General features: G+C 51.5%; 2 protein-coding genes across 2 annotated transcripts in view; one reads left to right on the forward strand and one right to left on the reverse strand.

Annotated features, from left to right (window-relative positions):
- Positions 1 to 7,396: 7,396 nt before the first annotated feature.
- Positions 7,397 to 9,877, reverse strand: LOC138990486 (uncharacterized). The gene is made up of 4 exons (XM_070382021.1): positions 9,779 to 9,877; positions 9,367 to 9,719; positions 8,605 to 8,677; positions 7,397 to 8,496 (listed from the first exon to the last, which is right to left on the reverse strand). Exons 1-4 carry the CDS (start codon positions 9,875 to 9,877, stop codon positions 8,263 to 8,265), a joined length of 759 nt encoding a protein of 252 aa, XP_070238122.1. The 3' UTR covers positions 7,397 to 8,262.
- Positions 9,878 to 10,359: 482 nt separating this feature from the next.
- The window catches only part of TAF4 (TATA-box binding protein associated factor 4), a 64,965-nt gene continuing 48,400 nt past the window's right edge, over positions 10,360 to 26,924 (forward strand). The window contains 2 exon segments of the mRNA XM_070381464.1: positions 10,360 to 11,260; positions 11,263 to 11,701. Of these exon segments, the coding sequence (XP_070237565.1) occupies positions 10,421 to 11,260; positions 11,263 to 11,701 (1,279 nt within the window). The 5' untranslated portion in view covers positions 10,360 to 10,420.

Consider the following 26,924-nt stretch of genomic DNA (forward strand, 5'->3'; position numbering starts at 1 on the left):
GTGGCAACTCAGGGTCCCTCTGCTCTGGACACTGTCAAGCAGGGCCCAAGTTCCAGCACCAGGTCTGTACACTACAGTTGCTGGACAATCGCCACAAATTAGGGGTTCCCCTTTAGGAAGATGGTTATTAAACACTCATGCTTGTGTGTGTTCACTCGGTCATGTCCAACTCTTTGTGACTCCATGGACTCTAGCCCGCCAGGCTCCTCTGTCCATGACATTTTCCAGGCAAGAATACTAGAGTGAGTAGCCATTCCCTTCTCCAGTGGATCTTCCCGACCCAGGGATCGAACCCATGTCTCCTGCATTGGCAGGCGTGTTCTTTACCGCGGAGACAATACTCACCAACACCTAACTGAATGATTGATCCTTGGCTTCTAGGACCTTCAGGTTAGTTGGGGTAGTAAAACCTACAAGTATAAAATAACTAGAGAATGTTGATGAGGTCACTTCCAGGTAGTTTATCCAAAAGAACTGAAAGCAGGGGCTTGAAGAGATATTTGCACACCTGTCTTCATAGCAGTGTTATTCACAGTAGCCAGGAGGTGGAAACAATGCAAGTGTCCACCAGAAATGGGCAGAAAGAAAGGGATTTGATGAGAGCAAATTGCTGTGTTGGGGACAGTCCTGGCCTGGGATTTAGGAACTTTGTGTTTCCTTCTATGTCTCCATTTCCTGGTGGCCTTAGGCAAGTCGCTTGCCGTTGCTGGGCTCTGGTTCCTGTCTCTCAGAGAATGAGGGGTATGTTTAAGTCTTTCCAGCTTGGAAAGCTGAGTATGCAAAGCCTCACACATTTCCTCATTGACTTTCACTCAAGTGTGACATTTACAAAAAAACTCCACACGTCAACACATTCTCTCAAACCAAACATGCCATGTAATGCCATTGAATGAGTGGACCGCCATTTGTTTATCCATTTCACTGGTGATGGAAATTTGGGTTGATTCCAGTTTGGGGTGAGTCCGAACAGTGCTGCTCAGACTGTTCTGGTTCTTCCACGGGGCACACAGGACTTCCATCTATTGGGTGCAGGTGGAGACTTGCTGGGCCCCAGGCTGAATGCCTGTATGGCTTAAGCAGAAATTGCCAAACAATTTATAAGGTGGTTGAACCAATTCCTACTGTCCCTTGCAGATACTCCTCCTCCTCGCCAACTGATGGTGTCAGTCCTTTTGAGTATGGTCTTTCCGGCAGGTCTATAGTGGGTTTGGTTTGCATTTTCCTGGTGACCGGTGAGGCTGGCCACTTTTTATATTCCAACCAGTCTTTTTATACATGAGAAGTCCTATGTCCATTTCTCTATATTGCATGTAACTTCTCCCACTCTGTGGGCTGCCTTTCCATTCTTTAATGGTGTCTTTTTTTATAATTTATTTAGTTAGTGATTTTGGGTTGCTCTGGGTCTTTGTTGCTGGGAGCGGGCTTTGTCTAGCTAGTTGCGCCGAATGGGGGTTACTCTTTGCTGCGGTGTGTGGGCTTCTCACTGTGGTGGCTTCTCTTGTTGCAGAACACGGGCTCAGAACGCTGACTCAGTAGTTGTGGTGCACAGGCTTACGTGCTCGGAGGCATGTGGGATCTTCGTGGGACCAGGGATCGAACCAGTGTTCCCTGCAAGGCGGACTCTTTAATCACTGGACCGCTAGGAAAGCCCCTTCATGATGTCTTTTGATGAGAAGTTCTTAATGTAGTCCAATTTATCAACTTCTTTCCTTTATAATGTTCAGCACCTTTCATACTTATTTTTTAAAAAGACCTTCAAAAAAATGAAAAAATGAATGCCCTGGTAGTCCAGTGTTTAGGACTTGGTGCTTTTCTGGCTGTGGCCCAAGTTCAATCCCTGTTTGGGGAACTAAGGTCCCATAAACTGCATACCACAACCAAGAAATGGACAAAAACTTTACATGTTCTGAGGTTATAAGCCCGTTTCCTTCTATAAGTTTTATTATTTTACCTTTCCCATTAAGCTCTTCAATTTACCTGGAATTGATTTTTTTTTTTGTATGGTGTGAGGTTTGTTTTTCACCCTTACAGGGAGCCATTGTCCCAGGGCCAGTGGTGGAAAAGACCATCCTTTCTCTGCTTCAAGGCATTGTCTGATATGTCATAAGCAGGTTGACTAAACACATGTGAACTGTTCTGAGGCCTCTGTATTCATCTGGCCTATTCATTTATTCTTGCACCAACCCCTCGCTGTCTTAATTTCTATCACAGTTATGATATCTGGTAGTGAAGGCCTTCCAGGGTTGTTCTTCAAGACTACCTTGGCTGTATTTGACTTTTTACATTTCCATATAAATTTTAGGGCTTCCCGGGTGGCACAGTGGTAAAGAATCCGCCTGCCAATGTAGGACAAATGGGTTCAGGCTGATTCAGGAATATTTCAGATGCTTCGGGGCAACTAAGCCTGTGCTCTAGAGCCCATGCTCTGCAACAAGAGAAGCCACGGCAATGAGAAGCCCACACACCACAACGAGGGAGTAGCCCTGGCTCGCCACAACTAGAGAAAAGTCCAAGCAGTAACGAAGACCAGCACAGCCAAAAACAAATAAATAAATAAAATTATACAAAATTTGGCATTTGCATTTCTAAAATAAGCATTACAAACTAAATTCCCACTATGCAATGCTTATCTTGCAGCCCACACATTTTGATATGCTGTATTTTCAGATTTCCCTTGTCAATTTTTTTGACCCATGGGTTAGTTAGATATTTCCAAATATTTGGAGTTTTCATCATTTTGTTATTGATTTTATTATTCTTATTGTTAGCTTATTTGTTTTTATTTTTTGGCCATGTCATGAGGCGTGTGGGATCTTAGTATCCCGACCAGGGATTGAAACCACAACTGCCTGCATTGGAAGAGCAGAGTCTTAACCACAGGGCCACCACTGGGCCAGAGAAGTCCCTGTTATTGATTTTAATTCCAATATAAACAGATAACATATTCTTGCATGATATCAACCTTTTAAAATTTGTTTGGATTTGTTTTGTGGTCCAGCATTTGCTTTACCTTACTGAGTATACTATGTGCAATAGAAAGGAATGTGTTGGATGTAGTGTTGGATAAATAGCACATCAAGACAGTTCTATTCCTGGGTTGGGAAGATCCCCTGGAGAAAGGAAAGGATACCCACTCTAGTATTCTGGTCTGGAGAATTCCATGGACTATATAGTCCATGGGGTTGCAAAGAATCAGACATAACTGAGCTACTTTCACTTTTACTTCACAAGACAATTCAGTGTTGTTCAGATCACTAGTGTCCATCCTGAGATTTTTGCCCATTGATTCAATGGCTGTTATAATCTCCAACAATGGGGACTTCCCTGGAGGGAGAGTGAAAAAGAATCTGCCTGCCAATGCAGGAGACATGGGTTCGATCCCTGGTCGGGGAAGATTCCACATGCCAGAGAGCAACTAAGCCCATGCACCACAACTATAGAGACTGTGATCTAGAACTGGGGAGCCACAACTACTGAAGCCCGTGCACCTAGAGCCTGTGCTCCCCAAGAGAAGCCACTGCAGTGAGAAGCTGGTGCACAGCAAAAAGCCCCTGAAGACTCAGTGCAACCAAAAAAGCAAAACTCCAACAATTGTTCAATTATCTGTTGAATTTTTTGTTTAATTCTGTTAATTTTTGCTTCATATGTTTTGAAGCTATGAGGCACATAAATTATGATTTTTGTCTTCTTAATGAGTTAACCATTTTTCATTAGGGTAGTGATTCTTTTTATCTCCGACAAGCACTGTGTTGAGGTCCATTTTATCTGATGTTAATACAGCCTCTCTAGCCTTGTTAACCTGTTAGCATGATACATTTTTCTGAAGTGTTTCTCAAAAATAGCATATGGCTGAGTCTCCCTTTTCTATCTTTTTAATTGAAGTGCTTAATGCTTACCATTTAATATGATGATGAAGTTGGTGAGATTTAGGTCTATTGTCTGTTTATGTTCTTTCTAAAATGTGCTGTTTTGTTTTCTTTTAGATTATCTGAATATTTTCAACATTCTTATTTATTGATCAGATTTTTAACTGTGACTGAGTTAAACTTTTTAGTGGTTGCTTTGGTATGTCAATACATATCATTAACTTTTCAGTCTTCTTTGAGTTGACATTGCACCACATCACATAAAACGTAGAACCCTTTCACTAGCCTAGGTCCATTTTTTGCTATAGCTTTGCTATAGTATATTTAAATGCAGGAAAACCTCCCACAATTCCGTGTTATACTTCTGCTTTAAATAGACATGTATTTTAGAGAAATGAAGAGGAAAAATATTCTTTCATATTTATTCTGGTATTTACTGTTTCTGATGCTTGTCATTCTTTCCTGATGACCACTGTCTATCTGGTATCACTTTCCTTCAGTTTGAAGAATTTCTTTCAGCATTTCTTATAGTTCAGGTCCACTGGTGATGAGTTCTCTTAACTTTCTTATATAGGAAAATATCTTTATTTACCCTCATTCTGGACAGTTTGAAAATTTGACGTTCTACAAAAGGGTTCATGGGCTTTCTTTCCATACTTGAAGGCGTTGGTCTATTTCCTTCTGGTCTCCATAGCTTTGGGGAGAAGTCAACAGTGTCACCGCACTGTTCCCTGCATGAGATGTGTTGTCTTCCTGCAGCTGTTGTTGTTCTTTAGTTGCTCAGTTGTGTCTGACTCTTTTGTGACCCCATGGACTGTAGTCTGCCAGACTCCTCTATCCGGAGATTTGCCAGGCAAGAATGCAATACTGGAACGGGTTGCCATTTCTGTCTCCAGGGGGTCTTCCTGACTCGGGGATCGAACACTCATCTGCTGGGAAGCCCTCTCCTGAAGCTGCTCCTTAGATTTTTCTCTTTACACCTGGCTGCCAGCTGTTTCTGCTGTGCTTGTGCATGATTTTCTTTGATTCTATCTTAGTTGGGGAATTCTGGAATTCTTCAAGTATATAAATTTATGCCTTTCACCAAATGTAGAAAATTCTGGAAATTATTTCTTCAAATACTCTTTCTTGCCTTATCCTTTCCTCTGTTTTTGTGATTTTTGTTGCACAGATGTTGATATTTCGATACTGTTCAGTATTATAGAGATCCCTTATGCTCTTTTAATTTATTCCCCACTCCTTCTTTTTCAGATTGAATAAATTCTATTGATATACCTTCAAGTTTACTGATTTATTTCCCTCCATCATTCCACTTTTCTGTTTCGCTTATTCAGTTAACCGTACGTTTGTGTATGTGTGTGCTAAGTCACTTCAGTTGTGTTTGACTCTCTGTGACCCCATGGACTGTAGCCTGCCAGGCTCCTCTGTCCATGGGATTCTCCAGGCAAGAATGGAGTGGGTTGCCGTGCCCTCCTCCAGGGGATCTTCCCAACCCAAGGATGGAAACTGGGTGTCCCATTGCAGGCAGATTCTTTATCGTCTGAGCCACCAGGGAAGCCCAACTTTATGTTTAGAAAATTTTAACTTTCAGTTATAGAATTTCCTTTATAAAATATATTTTCCAGTCCTCTTTTGTGATTTTTATTTTATTTAGTTTTGGCTTCACCATGTGGCATGTGGGATTCTAGTTCCTGACCAGGGATCGAGTCTGTGTCTCCTGCAGTGGAAACTCAAGAGTCTTAACCACTGGACCACCAGGGATGTCCCAAGTGTGTCGCTGAGTTAAAAAAAAAAAATCTTTTCACTTGTTAAAGTATATTTTTCTTTACGTGAGTGATTATAATACTTTAAAATTTTATTTTGCTAATTCTGTTATCTGGGTCATATCATGGATCAATTGCCTATTTTTTTTTTTTTTTTTTTTCAGGATGGCTTACATTCTCCTCTTTATTTTGTAATTTCAGATTGTGTCCTAGATATTGTGTTATTTTGTGTTGACACTGGATTCTCCTACACTAACTCAGAGTGTTGATTTTATTATTTCTGTGTTTGTGTTAGCACACAGCAGATGACTTGGTGGGACTGACAGCAAACACTTTCCCTTGGACAGCAGCTCAGATCTCATCTCAGTTCTTTCATTCTTAGCCAAGATGCTTACAGTCTGTCCTATACCTGTGTTCTAATGTCACCTGGAGATTTAGGCCCAGATTATAAGTAGAATTGGGATCTCCCCTTCTCTCACTCCTTCCTTTCTGGGATGCCCTCAAATACTTGCCACAGGGTGTCACTACCCCAACTCTATCTCCTGGCTCTCTGGCCAGCAGGCCTGGAGGTGTTTCCTTGGTGTTTATCTGTTGAAGCTGAAGCTCCAATATTTTGGCCACCTGATGGGAAGAGCTAGCTGACTTTTCAGAAAAGACCTTGATGCTGGGAAAGACTGAAGACAAAAGGTGAAGGGGGCGGCAGAGGATGGGATGGTTAGATAACATCACTGACTCAATGGACATGAATTTGAGCACATTCTGGGAGATAGAAGAGGACAGGGAAGCCTAGCGTGCTGCAGTCCATGGGGTCACAAAGAGTTGGACATGACCTAGTGACTGAACAACAATCTGCAGTTAGACTAGAAGCTGTGAAAACAGGCAGCTCACCCTGCCATTCTCTTCTCCTGAGTGTTAACTCCTCTCTAGCATCTGCCTGTGCTCATGACAGGGATTCCAGGTTAAGTGTTATTTTGTATTTTGTCCAGAGTTCATAGTGCTATGGGAGGTCAGTTCAGTAGTTTACATACTGGAAATGGAAGCCTAGCTTGTCCATTTCTGTGAAATGATTTTGCCTGGGATCTTAAAATCCATTTGTATGGAATCTAGATTATCCTGGGGAGAAATGACATTTTTACAATATTGAGTCTTTCAATTTTTGAACTTCGTATATCCCTCCATGTATTTATTTTTTCTGTAATTTCTCTCAATCATGTTTTACAATTTTTTGGTCTGTAGGTCTTGTGCCCTTCCTTCTTAGTTCTGTTATCAGGGTATTTGATGATACTGTTTCAAGCTAACGATGCCTGCGACCACCAGAAGCTGGAAGAGGCAGGAGATTTCTTCCTCCATTCTCCAGAGAGTGTGGCCCTGCTGACACATTGATTTTGGACTTCTGGTCTCTACAATTGTGAGAACAAATTTCTATTGTTTTAGGCCCTCAAGTTTGTGATAATGTTACAGCGGCCCTAAGAGATTCATGGAGCTGCATTTACAATCAGTTATGTGAAGAAGGCTGAGCGCCGAAGAATTGATGCTTTTGAACTGTGGTGTTGGAGAAGACTCTTGAGAGTCCCTTGGACTGCAAGGAGATCCAACCAGTCCATTCTGAAGATCAGCCCTGGGATTTCTTTGGAAGGAATGATACTAAAGCTGAAACTCCAGTACTTTGGCCACCTGATGCGAAGAGTTGACTCATTGGAAAAGACTCTGATGCTGGGAGGGATTGGGGGCAGGAGGAGAAGGGGATGACAGAGGATGAGATGGTTGGATGGCATCACTGACTCGATGGATGTGAGTCTGAACTCCGGGAGTTCGTGATGGACAGGGAGGCCTGGCGTGCTACGATTCATGGGGTCGCAAAGAGTCGGACACGACTGAGCGACTGATCTGATCTGATGTGTTCCTGAGCTTGCCCCTGGATGTGGATCCATTCTTGACCAGAGCACAGCCCACTGAGGCTGTGTTGCTGGTTGGGACCAGGGCCTGGTCACCAGCTGCCACCTGGCTGTATGTCTTTTCTTTGTTTTATGGTGTGGTATTTCAGGTGGACAATAAAAGCATAGGTAATATAACAAATGCTGCACATCTTTCACAAATCCAGGGCAACACTGAAATTAGACTTGTGGTTGTTTATTTTTATATTTAAGAGAGCGTGTCTGATATTTTTTCTATTTTATTGAAAAGACAATATACTCCTTAAAAAACCCGATAGTCCCACACAGCTGCCAGCCTGGGAGGTGTCCTTTTTGCTCATGGCCTTGGACGTTTGCACCGCTGTGGGTGGCAATGATATACTGTTTTGGGGTTCTGGCATTCTCACTTAACAGCAAACATTTTTCCATGTTTAAACCTGGTTTGTATATTGACACTCGTTTTCAGGCCCGTTTTTCTTTTCATGCTAGGTGGAATTTTTGTTTCAAACTACATAAGTCATACGGAAGCTTCTTGTGGTAACAAAACCACGCAGAGATATTCAAAGAAAATGCTCCAGTCCCCAGGGTGGCCAAGGTTAACAGTCTGGCAGCATCTCCCCGCCCTCCATAGGGAGGAGGGGAGGAGCCACGTGGCTACCGCCCCTCCCCCACTCTCCAGGGGGGCAGGTCTCTGCAGGGCGTCAGAGGCGTAAGAGCTGCCTAGGCCGTCGGTAGCCCCCACCTTCCCTTGGGGCGCAGAGACCCGGTCTGGAAGTGGAGTCGCGGCGGAGCGGGGTGGGCAGGGAAGACGGTGCACCGACGCTTCACCTCCCACTTCCTGCCGGACCGGAGGGCGCCCCGGAGGACGCTGGGGGTGATGTCAGCACCGCTGCGGCGAGGAGGCCTGGGCGGGGGAGGGGCCCCAGGGTTGGAGGGGTCCTGGCGGGCGGGCCTCTGTGGGAAAGCAGGAGGGGGCCGAGACGGTACCACCTGCTCCCTTCACTTTAGATCACAGTAACTACAGGGGCGGGCGAGAGGGACCCCACCTCCCCCGGGCCTCACCGTCTCGCGTCGGTCAGTGATTTGCCTCGTAGCACGGCTGTTACTCTTCTGTCCCGACTCCGATCTGGGTGTTCTGAGTGCAGACCACGGTGTACCTCTTTTTCCCACTACGGCACCCGGGGCCTGCTTTTGTTTGGCTCACTTAACATTTTCTGATGAGTTGTCAACATTAAAGATGAGATTTTACACAAATCCCCACATTTCTGCTCTTGCTCGCAAACCACATCGTCGGCCCCCGCTGGGCTCAAAGCGCGGTGGGGATGGGACCCAGGCACCCCGAGTTCAAGGTACCCCCCAGCCCAGGTTTGTTCCAGCACTTCTCTTTCCTGTGTTTTGGGTAGTCAGCTTTAGGTGCAAAATTCCGATTCTCTCTTTACAGGGCTTCCCCGACACGGTCGCCCGGGAAGGCCCCTTCGCAGGCTCCAACCCCGCGCTCATTGTCTGAACCCGCCCCGGGAGCTGGGCTCGCGGGGGCCAACGGCTCTTTTGTTAGGCGGGTAGAAAAGATCATTTGTGTGTCAACAGCTTCCCGCATTGTGCTGCGGGCCGTGTGACTGCGGCGCGGCCTATTCGGCCGGAGGCGCTTCTCTGGGTCTACCCCTCCCCCCCCAACCCCCACCCAAAAGAGAAGAAACCACTAGACATGTCCTAGAATACCATCTTTCGGTGAAAAAAAAACAAAAAACAAAAAACGCAGGAGAGAATTTCACGTGAATTCTTCCTACAGAGAAGGTGCTCGTAAGGTTATTTTAAATAACTTACTTCGTCAAAAGGACAGAACGGGAGATAAGGACCCCAGGAAGACCTCCAAGCTGGACGCTCCCTTTCCCTACGCAAGCTGCTGGTCCCAGCCGGCACCACCGTCTCACCCAGTGATTTACAGACACTCGAGGCCAGGGGCCGCGCCGCCGGAGGAGATGAGTCACTCTGGCGTGGCCTCGGGCGCCGACCCCTGCCCCGCCCCCGTCGCCCAAGCTGCGGACCTCACGGCGCGAGACGCCCGGTCTCGGGCGGACCGAGGCGCCGGTCCGGGGGGCAGGCCAGCGCTCGCCCCGCCCGGTGCCCCGAGCTTCGGGGCCTGCGCCCGCCCGGGAGCAATGGCGACGACGCCCAGGCTACCTCGCTGATCCGGCCCCCAAGCAATTCCCTCACGGGGTGCCGGGTTCCCGCGGGCTGCGGCGGCTTTAGCGCCGATATAGGCGTCCCCGCTCCCTCGCCCGTCCGCCCGCCCGCCCGCCCGCCCGGCGATCCCGTCAGCTCCGGCCGCAGCCATTTTGGAGCAAGCGGAGACAAAGAGCCAGTCATTGCTGCCGCCCCCACCAGGCCCCGGCCGCGGTCCCCGCCCGTCTTGTCCTCCGGGTCGTCGGCCTCTGGCCCGTCTGGCAACCTGGACCCCAACAACCCCGCCAGCCCAAGGACGCCCGGGCCCTTAGCCCACTAGCCCGCGACCCCCGGCCGCCCGCCCGCGCCCCGGCTTCTGCCGCTCGCAGCCATTGGCCGCGCCTTTTAAGCGCACGGCGCGGCCAATCGCGGGACGCCGGGCAGCCGGGAGGGGGGGTGCCGCGGCCAATGGTGAGGCGCCGAGCGGCGGGCGGGGGCGGGCACGCCGCCGCGCCTGCGCACCGCGTTGCCACCGCCCTCCCCCCGCCCGGCCGCCCGCGCCCCCGCCCGGCCGCCGCCCCCGCCCCGCCCGGCGCGCGCCGCCCCCGCCCGCCCCCGCGGCCGCCCGCCCGCCCGCCCGCCCGCCCGCGCGCGCGGAGCCTCCTCCCCGCCCAGCGCCGGCCGAGCGGCGGCGGCGGCGGGCCGAGGAGGAAAGATGGCGGCGGGCTCGGATCTGCTGGACGAGGTCTTCTTCAACAGCGAGGTGGACGAGAAAGTGGTGAGCGACCTGGTGGGCTCGCTCGAGTCGCAGCTGGCGGCCAGCGCGGCCCACCACCACCACCTCGCGCCCCGCGCGCCCGAGGCGCGGGCCGCGGCCGCCGGCGCGCTCGGGAACCATGTCGGAGCCGGAGCCGTGCCGGCCGAGGGCGCGCCCGCAGCGGCGCCGGAGCCGCCCCCCGCAGGTAGAGCGCGGCGCGGCCTGAGCGCGGGCGGCCGCCGGCCGGGCCCGCGTCCTCACCGCGCCGCCCCGCTTGTCTCCGCAGGGCCCGCCGCGAAGCTGAACGCGCTCGAGGCCGGCGCGGGCGCCGGGGCCGGAGCCGGAGCGGGCTCCGCGGCCGGGGCCTGCCCGCCGGGGGCAGCGGCCGCGCCCGAGCCCGCCGCCAAGCCCGCCGCCCGCAACGGCCCGCCCGGCGGCCCCGGCGCCGCGCAAACTTTGAATGGGAGCGCCGCGCTGGGGAACTCGCTCCGCGCCGCCGCCGCACCTGCTGTCAGCCTGCTCCACAACGGGCCCGCGCCCGCGCCGCCGCCGCCCAAGCCTGCCGCCGCCACTGTCATCCAGACGCCGCCCTTCCTCGGCGCCCCCGCCGCGCCCGCGCCCCGCGCCCTCGCCCCCTGCGGCCCCTGCGCCCGCCGCGCCCCTGCGCCCGCCGCGCCCGCCGCCGCCGCCCCGCCGCCGCCGCCGCCCGCGGCCGCCAGCCTGGCCCGGCCGCCCGGGCCCCGGCCGGACCCCGGCAGCCGCGCAGAACGGGGGCGCGCCGCGCCCGCGCCCGCCCCCACGCCCGCCCCCGCGCCCGCCCTGGCCCCGCGCCGGCGCCCGCTCCGGCGCCCGCCGCCAACAGTCAGCCCGGGCCCGCCGCCGCGCCCGCGCAGGTGGCCAAGGCCGACTCGCCCAAGACCGCGCTGCAGCCGGCGCCCCCGCCGCCGCAGACCCTGGCGACCAGCTGCCCGGCCGGCGCGGGGTCCGGCATGATCCTCGGGCCAACTATGCAAGGGGCGCTGCCCGCCGCCGCCGCCGCCGGCCTCCCGCCGCCGACCCCGGGCACCCCCACCGGGCTGCCCAAGGGCTCGGCCAGCGCGGTGACCCAGAGCCTGCCCAGGACGCCCTCGGCCACCACCGGGGGGATCCGGGCCACGCTGACGCCCACGGTCCTCGCCCCACGCCTGCCGCAGCCGCCGCAGAACCCCACCAACATCCAGAACTTCCAGCTGCCCCCAGGTGAGTGGCCGCGCCGCCGAGCGACTGTGTGTGTTCCCCAGCCGGGAGTCCAGGAAGTTGTCGGGCTGGCAGGACGCGGAGGTCATGAGCTCTGCCGGTGCGTTTCTGCCCCGGTCCGGGCCGGTCCCGGGCCTGTATGTGCTCGAGTGTTGCGTGATGTGGCTGCGGGGGCCTCTTAGCTGTGCCGGGCTTGGCTTCTACTCTCCGCTTTACGTTGGGGAACTTTCTCTGTCGGGACTTCTGCCGAGTGGGCCCTCTCCTCTCCTCCTGGCCTTGTGTGTCCCTGCCCGGTGCCCCCACAGTGGACAGCAGTAGCAGCTGGCGCTCTGGGGACAACTTGCTGGGTTATTCACTCTGGGCCGGTGATTTCCCCATGCTTGGCTCTTCTCTCCCTGGTTTCTGGAATCAGGCATATGGTTTGTGTCCTCACTGAACTCTTCTGCTCTGTTACTGGGCTGGTCTGTGATTGGTGTCCCCTTCTGGTGGTCTAGGGACCCCCTTTCCCGGTGAGGTCAGGGGAGTGACGCCCCCTCCGTGAGGCTGGGCAAGCCTGCGTGGAAAGCATTTGCTCCCCTGCTGACACCAGGATGGCAGAGTTCCCAGGTGAGCTTGTAGGGATCCCGGGGCACACACCCTTCCTGGTCACAGCCCTTGCCTCACGCGGCTCCTGCAGTCGTTTTTCAGCACTTCCCGTAGTGGCCGTGTGGTTCTGCACGGAGTCCTCACTTGGGGGACGCCCGGCTACTTTGATTGTTACCGATGCAGTCAGCGGTGGGCTGGGGCTCCCTGGTCAGTGAGTCCTTTGGAGGTACAGATGGCGTAGGAGGACAGGCAGCGTCTCGGAACCCATCTTCTGTCCTCTGGGCAGCTTTTTAAGGCTTTCTAGGTCCCCATGGCATTAAGTGTGTCCCATTGCTTTCTTTCGGGCTTCCTGGGCAGAGAACCCCAGCACTGGAGGCTCCCAGTCTCTGCTTCCATCCCTGGCCTCGCCTGCGTGGACGCAGAGCGCTCCTCCCCTGCCGTGTAGTAACATGTGCTGGCGGCAGGAGTAGTGGAAACAGCACCGCCTGTGTGTGCGTCCCCTCGTGCTTTCTGAAGCAGCCGTTGGTCACCTTGAGAGGATTTCAGCGTCTTAGAAGGAAGGTCTTGCTTGTCACAGTGCCGTGAGGTTTGGAGCGGTGGCGGCACCTGGCAGGGATCTGATTTCACACCACTTCAGGGAGGAGGCAAGGTTCCAGCCAAGAGTGCTGTGTTTGGGGGTGGTCGTGAGGGCTGCCCTGCTCCCAGAAGGAGGTGATGTAAAATAGGTACCTGAGAGGTGCAGGGTGCCTCTTACAACACGCTTTGTTTTTGAGTTTGTAGGAGGGTTTCATTAAAGGTTCTGTTTTGCTCATTATGTGTATTTTGACCTTTTAGTGGAAAATATGTTTGATCTTTAGTGACGCTTAAAAAAGAGAAGTCATAGTGGTAGCAGGTTATGTAAAACGTCAAAATACTTTTCAGTTACTCATTAAAGTATCTTCTCAGTGGTCCTCAGCGCCTGCCCCACTCTTGGCCAGGACAGTTCCCTGCATGACGCTTTTGTTCTGAAAACTGTCAGTGAAGTTTGTGAGTCAGTGGAGCTGGTGAGGCTGGCGCTGTGCCCGGGGAGGAGGCCCCCCGGGGCACTCGTGTGATGCCTGTAGGTGTGGCGGTTTGGGGCTGACTGGATCCCCTCGCCTCTGCATAGGTGCAGCCTGCACTGCCTGCCGCCTTCTGGGGGAGGAAGCTGTGGTTCTGAAAGGGCGCCTCTGTCAGCTCTGTCATGATTGACCCTGGACGCACTTTCATCTCCTGTTCTACCGGCGGTGTTAAGGATGTCTGCATGTGACAAGTAGGCGACTCCTTGAAGAAAACTGTAAAAGCGCTGACTCTTTGCATGAGTTCTCATGAGTCTTTGCGGTAGTCCCGTGTGTGCGTGTGTGTGTGTGTGAGCAGAGAACAGCTCATGTTGACATTTGGGTGACAAATGTGGAGAGCTGTGCTTTAAAGGGGCCAAATGCTTTCTAGAAAATAAAAAACTCACATCCATTTCTTCATGCTTCCCCTACCCCCACAGTCGATCCACTAATTTGGAGCTCTGATTAATAAAAGCAGGAGCAGAAAAAGCATAGTTAAAACTATTATCAGTTTCCCACAACAAAGTACTTTCTTTTAAATAGTACAAATTAATTCTATAAATCAAAGTGAAAGATTATGAATATTCTAGTTACCTCATGTAATTGAGCGATCGGAAGATACTAAGTTCTACTTGAGGTCTCCTGTTTATTGAAAGCTGTCATCATAAAAATGTATAAAGCAGAGGTGGAATTAACTTGTGAAAATAGCTATCGCTTGGCTGATAATACACTCTGGTTAGTACTCAGGGGTTAGGGGTGGGCAGGGTTTTCAAAGCTACACATAGGTGTCAAGTGAAGTAACAAACTGTTGGCAATTGGAGTATGGGCGAGAGAGGCCTGCCCCGCCGTCGGGGGTGGTGGTGGTGGAAACAGGGACAGAGGCTTCACTGAGTCCCTGAGGGCCGGCAGGCCTTGCGTGTCTCATCCTCCCAGCCCACTGTGAGCTCCTGTTGAATTTGGTTTCAGCAGATTCAGTTATGATGTCTTTGTCAGGATGGTTTTGTAAAGAGACGTTGATGTTATTGTGATTAATTTACTTGTTTGAAGGTACCAGAGTCTCAGTTTTAATTTGCTGTGGGGAATATTGAGAACATGTAAGTCTTCAGAGAGATTGTTGCAGCAAAGGCGGTGGTCCCAAGAACAGTGAAGAGCACTAGTTAGTTCTGTACGGCTTAGAGTAGTCATAACATAAAAGTAATATTATGATTATGGTTGAAAGGAGAGAAAAGTGATATGACACCAAAATTATCATGTGCGCAAATGGTTTTAAGAGATCTTTTCAGATAGGTGTTATGTTAGAGATGCTCGTTTCTAAAGGTTATCTTTCGTTGGCAAGTTTGCATTTTCAGTAGTGTGTGTCTCTGTCTGTTCTGCTTTCACGGAGAATTTGTCCTCCTGTGATGCTCAGGTTTGGCTGAAGTACAGTTCTCATTCCAGGAGAGAACGCCTTTCCTCCATACCCTGGCTTCGGGACGATTGCATGGGGCTGACTTAAGATAAGCAGTCTTGAGGTGGCTGCGCTTGGAAAGACGAGATCTAGGGTAGGGTTCCCATCCTTGGTGAATGGAACTGTTGGATGGTGGGGAAAGAGGAAGAGTCTGGGGGCCAACTGCTGTGTAGACTGGGTTGAGTTCCGGGATGGCGGACCCTGAGCAGGATGGTAGGGCTTGAGGCTCAGGATGTTCTGGTGGCCGACTTCTGCAGAAGTGTTTGGCACAAGGGATAGCCTTAGGTGTTTATATGTTGTCACTTCAGGGCACTCTTCACCTGGGACAGAATACATGGTTCTGGGGGCCTCCGTTTCCCCAGGTAGAAAGTGGGCTTGACCCTGTTGTGAAGGCTGTGAAACTGCATTGGGATGAACCGTGCACGTCTGTCAAGAGGTGTTTATTCACATGCTGTCTCAGCTCCCTGGCCTTTGTCATCAGCTTCAATCAGTACTTCCTATGGATGTAGCCGAGTCTACAGGATGGCTTTATTCCCATCAAAACTGCGCCCAGATGGGATAGGTTCTCAGCGCCCGGGGAGCCTGGTTCTGATGCTCTGCTCAGCGACAGAAGAGGTGATGTCTCTGAGTCACTTCCCCACTGCCAGCTTTGGGGAGGCCCTCAGTGGACAACAGGTGGTCCCTGCTCCTCGCTCTCTGCCCCACCTTCTGTCCTGGCTGTCCCTATCTCTTTAGTGTGGACATAGCTGTCTTGGTGATGTGGTCTGGGATGGTGTCCCATGCCCATGTGGGTGTCTTTGGACTGATGATCCTCACATTTTAGCAGCAACCAGGAAAGGTACCCCCAGGCCTTCTGGGGATGTCTCTTCCCACTGCTCACTGTGCTCCAGGGCAGTGAACCCTGCCCTAGTCATGGAGTCACCAGAGTCTGAGAAGTTTGACAACAGTCAGTCCTGCTGCAGGAGGGGTGAGCCCTTATCTGTTAGGGCTCTGGAAGGAAGCATTGAGGAAGATGGTCTTCTGGCTGGTGGGTGGCCATCCTGTCTCCCTGGCCTGTGGGGGTGGAGCCTGGGCTCCTCAGATACCTTCACAGTTGCTGACCGGTGGGCGCTGGGCCCCCAGCGATGGGGTGGGATCAGAACAGGACTGGCCGGTTCTGCCCTGCCCTAGCTCAGGAGGTGGCAGTGGGAGAGAGCAGTAGGGGCGGGTGCACCTGTTTGTTTCTTTGAAATCGTAATGAGATGACGGTGGTTCTGACGTGCTTCTTGAGCCCATTGCAGTGTGTAAATGTAAGCTTTCCTCATCTTAAGTGATAGGTCTGAGGAAAGCTTTTTTATAAATCACTAGTTGCGTGTGAGTTGATCAAAACATAATTAAAACTGTTTTTGAAAATCTTGAAGCAGAGATTTGAAAGGACTCTGGAGAAACTTGCCTGAGCTTTGGGGTAATTTGCATCGTTCTCAGAAGCACTTTTCCTGGTCTTCAAGTTGATAACGAGCAGGAGACTCAGATTTTCCAGGTTGTCTTGACTGACTCAGTTGCTGCTTGGGGCTCTCACCTCTGAGATTTGTCTTTGGCTGGAGGTTGGCAGCCTATTATTTAATCAGGCTTTTGATAGTAACAGGACAAACTGAGAAAGAAAAACAAGGGAGAGGGGAGCTGTCTGCAACAGGACCCTCCGTCCTGCGTGCTGTGTGCCTGGCAGGTGACTGCGTTGCGCTGTTTCGTTTCGGGCCTGAGGGGTCATGGCTCCTGGTCTGTAAATTACAAACACTGCACTTCAGACCATCTTAGAATAATTGCTCTTTAACGCCGAGTGAAATAGATTAAGTGCTATAAAATTATGTTTGAAAATTGGGAACTTTGTATTTCTAGGATAGGGCCATGCAAGCTTTAAATTAACAGTTTTGAATTTTACATATCCTCAAATAGCTATGCCAAGAAATTAAAACCTTCAGAAGACAAAATTGTCCACAATTTAGATTTCCTCCCTTGCTCCCAGGTTGAGAAGCACATGGATGCCACACCTGTTTCTTGTCTGGCTGCCCGCCTGGCTGCGCTGCTGCTTGGGGGTGGGTGGAGGCCGTGCGTGGGTAGAAGGGGGAGCCCCCCACCCTCCCAGCGTGGGCTTCCTGATGGACGTGACGCAGGCCTGTGAGTGCAGAGCCCCTCTGCAGCCTTGTGGGCCTGTGAAGCTGGGTCGGACATTTGTCCTTCCCTCCCGAAGTTAGAGCCTGGATGGGACCTTTCTTTGTTTTCCATGTGGCCTGGGAGGATGGGACATGCCTGCTGATGTTGAGCCCCAAACTTGGGAGGTACGTGACCAGGTGAAGAGGAGGGTGCAGGGGGTTGGTGCTGATGCTGGGGAACCTGTGTCCTGGAGGGCTTGGTATCATCTGAGTATCGTCCCGCTCCAGAGATGGGGAAATCCTAAAACAGTTCTTCAAATTGGATGTTGGATTTCAGAACTTGGGGGCAAGTGGTAAGAAGGTTCTACCTCGTGAGTGACTTGTTTTGGGGGTTAGTGGCCTGAGTGGACACTGAATGGACAGGGCAGGACTCAGAGACCTCAGCCCCCTCCCCAGTGCTGGGCATGGCCGGCTTGCTGGTCAGGCAGAAAGAGGCCGGTGGGGTCAGCAAGGAGGCCGTGGGCTTTGGGGAGGAAGTGTATACTGTGCTTACACCTGAGTCTCGGGGTCGGGGGGAGAAGGCAGCTTTTCTGCTCTTTGTGCTGAAGTACATGGACAGCCACTCAGGAAAGGTGTTTAAAGGAGTTTATACAGCTCTCACAGTGGGCTCATAGACATGAAGTTTATTCAGATGGACGCCAGGCGTTAGTGAGCTTGGCACGAAAGAGACAGGCCTGTGTCGAGCCTGTTTGATCTTGTAAAAATGCTGTAAAATAGTAGCGTCGTACGTATCAAGGTGACGATTCGAAGAGTTAAAAAGGAATATGTTCTTGATTTTTTAAAAATAAATATGTTATACAAATTGTTGGTCACTTGAAAATGATTTCTTTACCCACCTGTTTTTTCAGATCATAAAATTAGTTTTATTCATTATAGGAAGTTTGGAAAGAAAGGGAAAGTGTAAGGAGGGAAAAAGACGTCACTTGTAACCTCACTTGTCAGCCAGGTCTCATTTTGGCGATGTCATCTCAGCCCGTGTTGGGTGCAGAAGTGCTTCTAACTTTTGCGGAACCGGGGTCACCCCATAAGGGCCACCTTCTCCTGCCTGTTTTGGGTTGGCTCCCACCCCTCGGTGGTCTTTGACGTTCCCTTTGTCCACCTGGTGCCCCTCTGCCTCGGGCCAGCACTTCATCTCAGCGCCGTGACACCTGCGGTGCTCATGTCCACTGGTCTATCATGGCCGTCCCGTGTCCACTCTGTGTGCGCCTGCTGTGCTGAACATTTTCAAGTCTTTGATACTGGTGTCCTTTGAAGGACTCAACTGTTTATGCTTTTAAAACCGTGGTGTTTAGAAACATGGCCAAAATGTGACTTTTTAGAAACCAGCAGTGTTCTAAAGATTTTCTTTAGCAAGTTGTATCTGGTTTCATGTCTGGATTGTTAAACCATGTGAGGGTAATTAAGCCCTTGGTTGATGGAGGTGTTGGTGGAGACCGTGTCCTGCTTTCCAGGCATGGACTGAGCCAGTGAGCCAGGCTGCTGTGGATGCCGGCTGGAGGCTGGGGCCCCAGACCCACAGAGCCCCTGCTGTTGGGGGCTTGGTTTTGCGGGTTTCTCACCCCAGGTTGATGGAGTGGACAAGGGACCAGAAGGCCTTCCGAGCAGGCAGTTGAGGCCTGGGTGGTGAGAAGGGAGCTGCATGCTGCCGGGTACCTGGCTTCAGGAGAGGAAGGGGCCAGTGCAGGGACTTAAGAGCAGGTCAGGGAGGAGAGCCCAAGTTGGGGGAGCCATGGGAACTGGCTGGGGGCCGGCTGGTCACAGAGCTGTGCATTCAGAAGTGCTAGGGGTTGAGTTGATTCCAGGGTTCTCAGCAGGGTGGTGGTCGGATCTGAGCTGTGTATGGGAGCACTTTCTGTGTGTGGGATACAGGGGTGAGGTAGGTAGAGGCAGCTTGGCCAGCAGGGGTTGGTGGTGGCCAGGGCAGCGTCCAGGCCTACGCAGGTAGTCGGGCCTGGGACGCCAGTGTCGACACGGAGCATGGTGGACCTACTGATAGTTTGGAGGTCAGGGGTAAGGACAGGGCATCCTGGGGGGAGTGAGGTTGGGGACTGTGGTGGCATGAAAGAAGGTGGAACATTCCCTGGGGGCCAGTGGCGGTGGGCACAAGTGTGCTTGTTTGGACATGTTAAATTTGAGATGCCTGTTTGTGGAGGAAACGGAGGGAGTTGAATATAAGCAGAAGATTGAGGGAGAGGTCGGAAGAGGTCAGAATTTGGGAGTCGTGGTGTTTGATGGAATTTTTCGTCATGGGGTCACCCCCACGGGAGCCTCAGTGCAGATCCAGAGAGAGAGGGCTACCTTTTGGGAGAAGGTGGAGAGGGGCAGACCCTGCTAGGCAGAGGGTGAGGAGGAAGGGGGGTGTCTGAATGCTGCCAGCCCTTCTGGGGAGAGTATTTTGTGATGTTGGACCTTGTCACTGGGGAAGTGCTGTCCACTGGCCTCTCTGCCTTATTATGAAGACCCTTTAGAATGAATGTCAGTGCTCTCCTCGTGGGGCTCGAGTCAGTGAGCCCAGGTGTGTGCAGTCCTTGACTCCTGCCACATGCCAATGGGTAGGCATCTGTAGGTCTTCAGGGGCCTGTCCGTTTCTGGAGCTGATGGTCCCCTGCAGATGACCTCCTTTGAAGATGCTGAGACTGGAGGTGAGTCGCTTTTCAAGGACCTAATGGCCACTTACCAAGGGGCTGGGCATCCAGGGTGCTGCCCTCCTTACAGTACGCCCTCTGGGCTGTGCCCACTGGAGCGGCTGGTGTTTGGGACCAGGCTTTGTGCAGGGAAAGTCCGCATGTGGAGAGGCTGTCCCAGGGAGCATGCTCGCCTCCTGTCTGGAGAGCAGGTGTGGCAGGGCGTGGAGTGCCCGGCTTCTCCTGGTGCCAGGAACTGTGCTCCATGGTCCTGGCTTTGAAAGGCCCCTCACGGCCCCTGCAAGTGCTCTGGTTGAGGCCACCCTGCTGACTGGGAGGGTGAGCGGTCAGGAGGCACCCTGGCCTCGAGGGGCAGAGGCCGCGGCTCCTCCGGCTGGGCCCTGAAGGCATAGAGCTGTCTCGGTGGACAGTCAGTGGCCCTGTTCGTGGCCCCGCAGGCCAGGTTGGTGGTTCCAGAGCTTGGCCGCTCATCGATCAGCAAGCATGAACCGAGCACCAAGTTCAAGTCCGACCTGGTGCTGAAGCAGGACTGTCCTGCCCTCAGGGATGGGCGGGGAATGGCTGAACCTCTGCAGGTCAGTGGGGGTGGGGCGAGTGGAACGTCATTTCTGAGTTGCCGTGTCATTAGTCACTCCCTCCCTTGGTGTAATTTCTCAAAATAGGCTTTCTGCCTGTTCTGTTCAGTTCTGGATGCACCGCAGTTCCCTCTGCTGCTTTGGACTGATTAGATAACAAGTCAGGTTTCATGCCGCTTAGTGACGTGTTTTGCAGTTAAACTCAGTTCAGAATGTCCACCTTGAAAGTCCTCGGGTGATGAAGACAGCCTCCAGCTGGGCCACGGGAATGATGGGCAAAGAGCTGGTTAGGGATCGTGTGGGTCCAGGCAAGGCTGCCAACCTCTGTGTGCCTTGGCAGCCTGGCCTGGGCCCTCGTGGGCCGACGGCTTTCCTTCCACGCTGAGCAGTTGGGAAACCACACGCCTCTGTGAATGTCTCTGAGGCTGCGCTTGGGGGTAGTGTTGGCTTGGTGACCTTGGGGACTGCTGGCCTGCTGGGGACCTGCCACCCTAGAGAGAAGTGTCCTGTCCCGGCCTAGCCTCAGCAAGGTGAGACAGGCCGTGCGGAGACGCGTGGGCACAAGCAGAGCTGAGCATCTGGACTCCATTCCCTGGGTCAGCACGGTTGGCCAGCACGAGTACCCCGTGTGCAGGGAGAGGCGGGCCCAGGGTGAGCCCACTTCCATGGCTGTGCAGGGACACTGCTGGGATCAGTGTGTTCCCCCCTGTCGTGTGTCGTGTGTTCCTTTACTTGAGGGCAGTTGTCCAGAGGATGGGCTTTAACCCTCTGAAGGTGTGGCTTCTGAACCCCGGCCCCCAGCAGAGCAGGCCCTTCCTCAGGACCATGGGTCTCTCCCTGAGGCTTGTCTCGAGGAGCCGCAGCCAGCAGGGCAGGTGTTCTGAGTCTGTGTAGGTGGGACTTCCTGGGAATTACCTGTGGGGCTCATCAGTGAAGCAGGGCGCCTGGGCCTTGCTCTGCCTCGACTTCCGCGTTGGCATGGCACTCATGTGGGGAGTCCCGGAGACCTGGGGTGTTTGTGGACAGTCCATTGTTTAGCAGACTGGCCGAAACTTCAGGAAGCATTGGTTGAGACAGAAACCAGTGGAGGGCAGGATGTGTGTTTGGATATGAGGTGTGTAGAGTTGAATTAGTCACAGTCTCCGGTCGTTTACCAGTTAAATAATCACCTGTGACAACCCTGGCAGGACACCTGGGTCCCTGCCTGCCTCCCGTGTACCTGTCGGGACCCTACCTCCCCAGCCGCAGCAGCCCGTGTCCCCACTTGTGGTCACCACACCCTCGTTTTCCCCTCCTACCCGCTCGGGGCACCTTGCTATATGTAGCCGAACCATGTGTTGGATTTTGTTGTCACTTTGTAGGGAGAGCCGTGCCGTGGGCCATTTTCTGGGACCTTGGGTGTTATGGTGCAGGGGTGCTCCTCCTGTAGGGTGGGTGGTGTTTTGTTGCATGGGGACCCTTGCCCCGGTCTCCAGTAGGGGAGCAGGGGACACAGGCCTGTTGTGAGAGGAATTGTCATCCAGGAAGCATTGCCACTTCCCAGCAGCGTGTGGGACATCCTGCGAGCAGGCCAGTGACTCCCTTAGGAAAGGCACGTGCTTGGTTCCAGAAGTTTGAGTTTGGGTCGTCTACCATATGAGTGTGAGTCAGGAAGTGGCTTCAGGGCTGGGACCTAGAAAGGTGTTCTTAAAAGGGGGATTGCTCTTCACACCACAGGGACGGTGTGCTCACCTGGTTTGGGGGAGGTAGGATAGCCGGGAGAAGAGAAGCTGCCAGAGACGGGTTCTGGGTGTTGTGACCCCTGGAGGGTGAAACAGGTGGAGTCCTCAAAGGATGCTGTGGAGGAGAGAGGGCAGCGTGCGTTCCAGCCAGTGGACTGCTAGGGGATTCCTGCAACCTCCTGTCCATCTACTCTTTCCTCCTCTTGTGAGCTTAGTACCTCTTAGGTTCCTTTACTCTTGGTTTAGAGGGTCTTGGTGTGGGAGGAGATTGTTCCACTATCAGCCAGTCACTCAGAGGCTGTTTCTCAGGTGGGGTTTGGGGCTCTACCCTGGACTGTCCAGTTCAGTTCAGTTCAGTCGCTCAGACGGGTCTGACTCTTTGCAACCCCATGAATTGCAGCATACCAGGCCTCCCTGTCTATCACCAACTGCCAGAGTTTACTCAAACTCATGTCCATCAAGTCGGTGATGCCATCCAGCCATCTCATCCTCTGTTGTCCCCTTCTCCTCCTGCCCCCAATCCCTCCCAGCATCAGAGTCTTTTCCAATGAGTCAACTCTTCGCATGAGGTGGCCGAAGTATTGGAGTTTCAGCTTTAGCATCAGTCCTTCCAGTGAACACCCAGGACTGATCTCCTTCAGAATGGACTGGTTGGATCTCCTTGCAGTCCAAGGGACTCTCAAGAGTCTTCTCCAACACCACAGTTCAAAAGCATCAATTCTTCGGTGCTCGGCTTTCTTCACAGTCCAACTCTCAGCAAAGAAGTACAGAAGGCAAACTAGCACACGGAGAGACGCTCCGCATAGTATGTCATCAGGGAAACCCCAATCAAAGCAACGAGATGCTACCACACTCCACAAAGAAAGGCCGAAACCCAGAACACTGACACCACCAAGTGCTGGGGAGGGTGTGGGGCAACAGGAGCTCGATCCCCACGGGCGGGCGTGTGGGATGCACAATCCATACATGACCACTGGAAAAAACCATAGCCTTGACTAGACGGACCTTTGTTGGCAAAGTAATATTTCTGCTTTTTTAATATGCTATCTAGGTTGGTCATAATTTTCCTCCCAAGGAGTAAGCGTCTTTTACTTTCATGGCTGCAATCACCATCTGCAGTGATTTTGGAGCCCCCAAAAATAAAGACTGTTTCCACTGTTTCTCCATCTATTTCCCATGAAGTGATGGGACCAGATGCCATGATCTTCGTTTTCTGAATGTCGAGCTTTAAGCCAACTTTTTCACTCTCCTCTTTCACTTTCATCAAGAGGCTCTTTAGTTCCTCTTCACTTTCTGCCATAAGGGTGGTGTCATCTGCATCTCTGAGGTTATTGATGTTTCTCCTGGCAATTTTGATTCCAGCTTGTGCTTCTTCCAGCCCAGCGTTTCTCATGATGTACTCTGCATAGAAGTTAAATAAGCAGGGTGACAATATACAGCCTTGACTTACTCCTTTTCCTATTTGGAACCAGTCTGTTGTTCCATGTCCAGTTCTAACTGTTGCTTCCTGACTTGCATATAGGTTTCTTAAGAGGCAGGTCAGGTGGTCTGGTATTCCCATCTCTTTCAGAATTTTCCACAGTTTATTGTGATCCACACACACACAGTCAAAGGCTTTGGCATAGTCAATAAAGCAGAAATAGATGTTTTTCTGGAACTCTCTTGCTTTTTCCATGATCCAGCGGATGTTGGCAAATTGATCTCTGGGTCCTCTGCCTTTTCTAAAACCAGCTTGCACATCAGGAAGTTCATGGTTCACGTATTGCTGAAGCCTGGCTTGGAGAATTTTGAGCATTACTTTACTAGCGTGTGAGATGAGTGCAATTGTGTGGTAGTTGAGCATTCTTTGGCATTGCCTTTCTTTGGGATTGGAATGAAAACTGACCTTTTGCAGTCCTGTGGCCACTGCTGAGTTTTCCAAATTTGCTGGCATATTGAGTGCAGCACTTTCACAGAATCGTCTTTCAGGATTTGAAATAGCTCAACTGGAATTCCATGCTAGCAAAAGTAGATTAAAAAATAATAAATTTTTAAAAAGCGTTTTTAGTTTCACATCAATTTAAGAGGAAAATCTAGTGATTTTCTCTACACCCCTGCCCCCAGCACACACAGCCTCCCTCATCATCCACAGCCCCCACCAGATGAGGCATTTGTTACAACTGGTAAACCTGCACTGACAGGTCATCACCACTCCGGGGCCACAGTTTATGTCCGGGCTCACGGCTGTGTTGTGCGTTCTGTGGGTTTGGACAGACGTGTGATGGTGTGTTTCCATCATTACAGTGTCACACAGAGTGTTTGACTGCCCTCACGGTGCTTGGTGCTCCACCTCATTGTCCCTCTTCTTCCAGCCCTGGCAGCCACTCATCTTTTCACTCTCTCCATAGGTTTGTCTTTTCCAGAATGGCATATAGTTGGAATCATACACTATTGTTGTTTTCTCTGATTGGCTTCTTTCTCTTGGTAATATACACTTAGGATTTCACCGCGTCTTTTCATGGCTTGATAGCTCTTTTCTTTTTATCACTCTGTACCGTCCCACTGTCCAGGCGCATTGCTGTTTGTTTATCCATCACCTAGTGAAGGACGTCTTGGTTTCTTCCAGGTTTTGACAGTTATGCATACGGCTGCTATAACATCCACGTGCGGGTTTTTGAGTGGATATAAGTTTTCAGCTCCTTTGGGTAAATAGGAGCAAGAGCTGCTGCATCGCATGGTAAGAAACTGCCAAACTGTCTTCCCAAGTGACTGCCCGTGTCACACGCCCGCCCGTGGGGATCGAGCTCCTGTTGCCCCACGCCCTCCCCAGCACTCGGTGGTGTCAGTGTTCTGGGTTTCGGCCTTTCTGTGTGGAGTGTGGTAGCATCTTGTTGCTTTGATTGGGGTTTCCCTGATGACATACTATGCGGAGCGTCTCTCCGTGTGCTAGTTTGCCTTCTGTACTTCTTTGCTGAGATACCTATTTAGGTCTTTGGCCCATTTCCAATTAGGTTGTTTGTTTTCTTGATGAGTTTTAAGAGTTCTTTGCATATTTTGGATTACAATTTATCGATGTGTCTTTTGCAAGTATTTTCTTCTCCCAGTCTATGACTTGTCTACTCGTTCTCTTGATATTGTCTTTTGTAGAACAGATGCTTTCAGTTTGGATGAAGTTCAGCCTGTCACTTTTCCCTTTTATGGACTGTGCCTTTGGTGTTGTATCTGAAAAGGCATCACTGTGCCCACATCACCTAGGTTTTTTTCTGTGTTATCTTCTAGGAGTTTCCTAGTTGCACTTTACATTTTAGGTCTGTGATGCATTTGAGTTCATTCCCGTGATGGGTGTAAGGTCTGCGTCTAGATTCGTCTTTGTGTCCAGTGGTTCCAGCACCGTTTGTTGAAGGGACTGTCTTTGCTCTGTTGTGCTGCTTTGCTCCTTTGTCCAAGATCAGTTGAGTGTGTTTATGGGGGTCTGTTTCTGGGCTCTCCGTTCTGTTCCATTGATCTGTTTGTCTGTTCTTTCCCCGAACCGCTCTGTCTTCACTACTGTAGCATTTTAGTAAGTCCTGAAGCTGGGTAATCACCCCTCCAGCTTTGGTCTCCTTCAGTGTTCTGTGGCCCATTCTGGGTCTTTGGCCTCCTCTCCATGTGAACTTCAGAATCTGCTTGTTGATACTCATGAAATAACACACTGAGATTTTGATTGGGAATGTGTTGAGTCTACAGATCAAGTTGGGAAGAACTAACATCTAGACAGTATCGCGCCTTTCTCTCCATAAATGTGGAGTATCTATTTCTTCATTGATTGAGTTCTCCTTTGTTTTAATTCATCATTGTAGGCATTATGTTAGATTTATAACAAAGTATTTCATTTTTTTGATGCTAACATAAATGGTATTGTGTTTTTAATTTCAAATTCCATTTATTCATTGTTGGTTTATAGGAAGGCAATTGGATTTTATGTATTAATTTCGTATCCTGCAACCTTGCTATAACCGTTTATTAGTTCCAAGGAGTTGTTTGTTTTTTGGTCAGTTCTTTTGGATTTTCTGCATAGATGATCATATGATCTGTGAACGAAGGCAGTTTTATTTTTTCTTTTCCAATCTGTATACTCTTTATTTCCTTTTATTGCCTTGGCCAGGACTTCCAGTTTTAAGCGGTGGTGAGAGGCGGGCATTTTTGCCCGCACCAGATCTTAGTGGAAAAGCTTTGAGTTTCTCACCATTCAGTATGATGTTAGCTGTCGACTTTTTGTAGATTATCAAGTTGAGGTAATTGATCTTTTTTCCTGTTTTGAGACTTTTTACTATGAATGGGAGTATTTGGAGAGCCTCCATGGGACGCTGGGGGCACATACTTGGCAGGGGAAGGCTGAGGGAGACCCCCATCCTGTCTGGGTCTCTGTCCCTGAGCGAATCCAGGGTCCTCAGAAGGGCATTTCTGGAATGCAAGTCCCTTCCTTGGTCTGGGGTTCTGGTGACAAGGGCCAGTGTTGCAGCCCAAGGGACCTGGCCCTACCTGAGCCCCCATGGGCTTTTGGGACTTTCAAGGGTGAATTTGGGTGTTTGTGTTAGAAAGCAACCCTCCCCAACCGGGGTGTCCTGCTCTGGGTTGGGGGTGGGCTGGTTCCCGCACCCCATGGGTAGTGAGGAGGGAGGTGCCTGCTGGGTGGCTGGGGGGTGGGGGTGGGGGCCAACCTTGGTGAAGGGCTGTGAAGTAGGTGGAAGAGTGAGTCTGGGGGATCCCAGGAAACAGTGGTGTGGGTGCTGCTTGTCCATCAGGCAGCCACGTCTGAGTGTCCTGGTAAGGGAGTCTGGGCACTGTATTGAGATGATAGATCTCTGGTCCCCGTGACGTGTCATTTTCTACAGGACTAGAATTTGATGGCAGATGTTTGTATTCCCCACACTCTTAGTGTGGAGACCAGGGGTCACTTTTCTTATGGCAGAGCCCGGCTTGTGCAGGTTAAGCACTTTGCGGTTGCACGGTGTGAGCACTGCCTTTAC

Source organism: Bos mutus, chromosome 13 (assembly GCF_027580195.1).
Source record: "Bos mutus isolate GX-2022 chromosome 13, NWIPB_WYAK_1.1, whole genome shotgun sequence".
Taxonomy (NCBI): Eukaryota; Metazoa; Chordata; class Mammalia; order Artiodactyla; family Bovidae; genus Bos; species Bos mutus.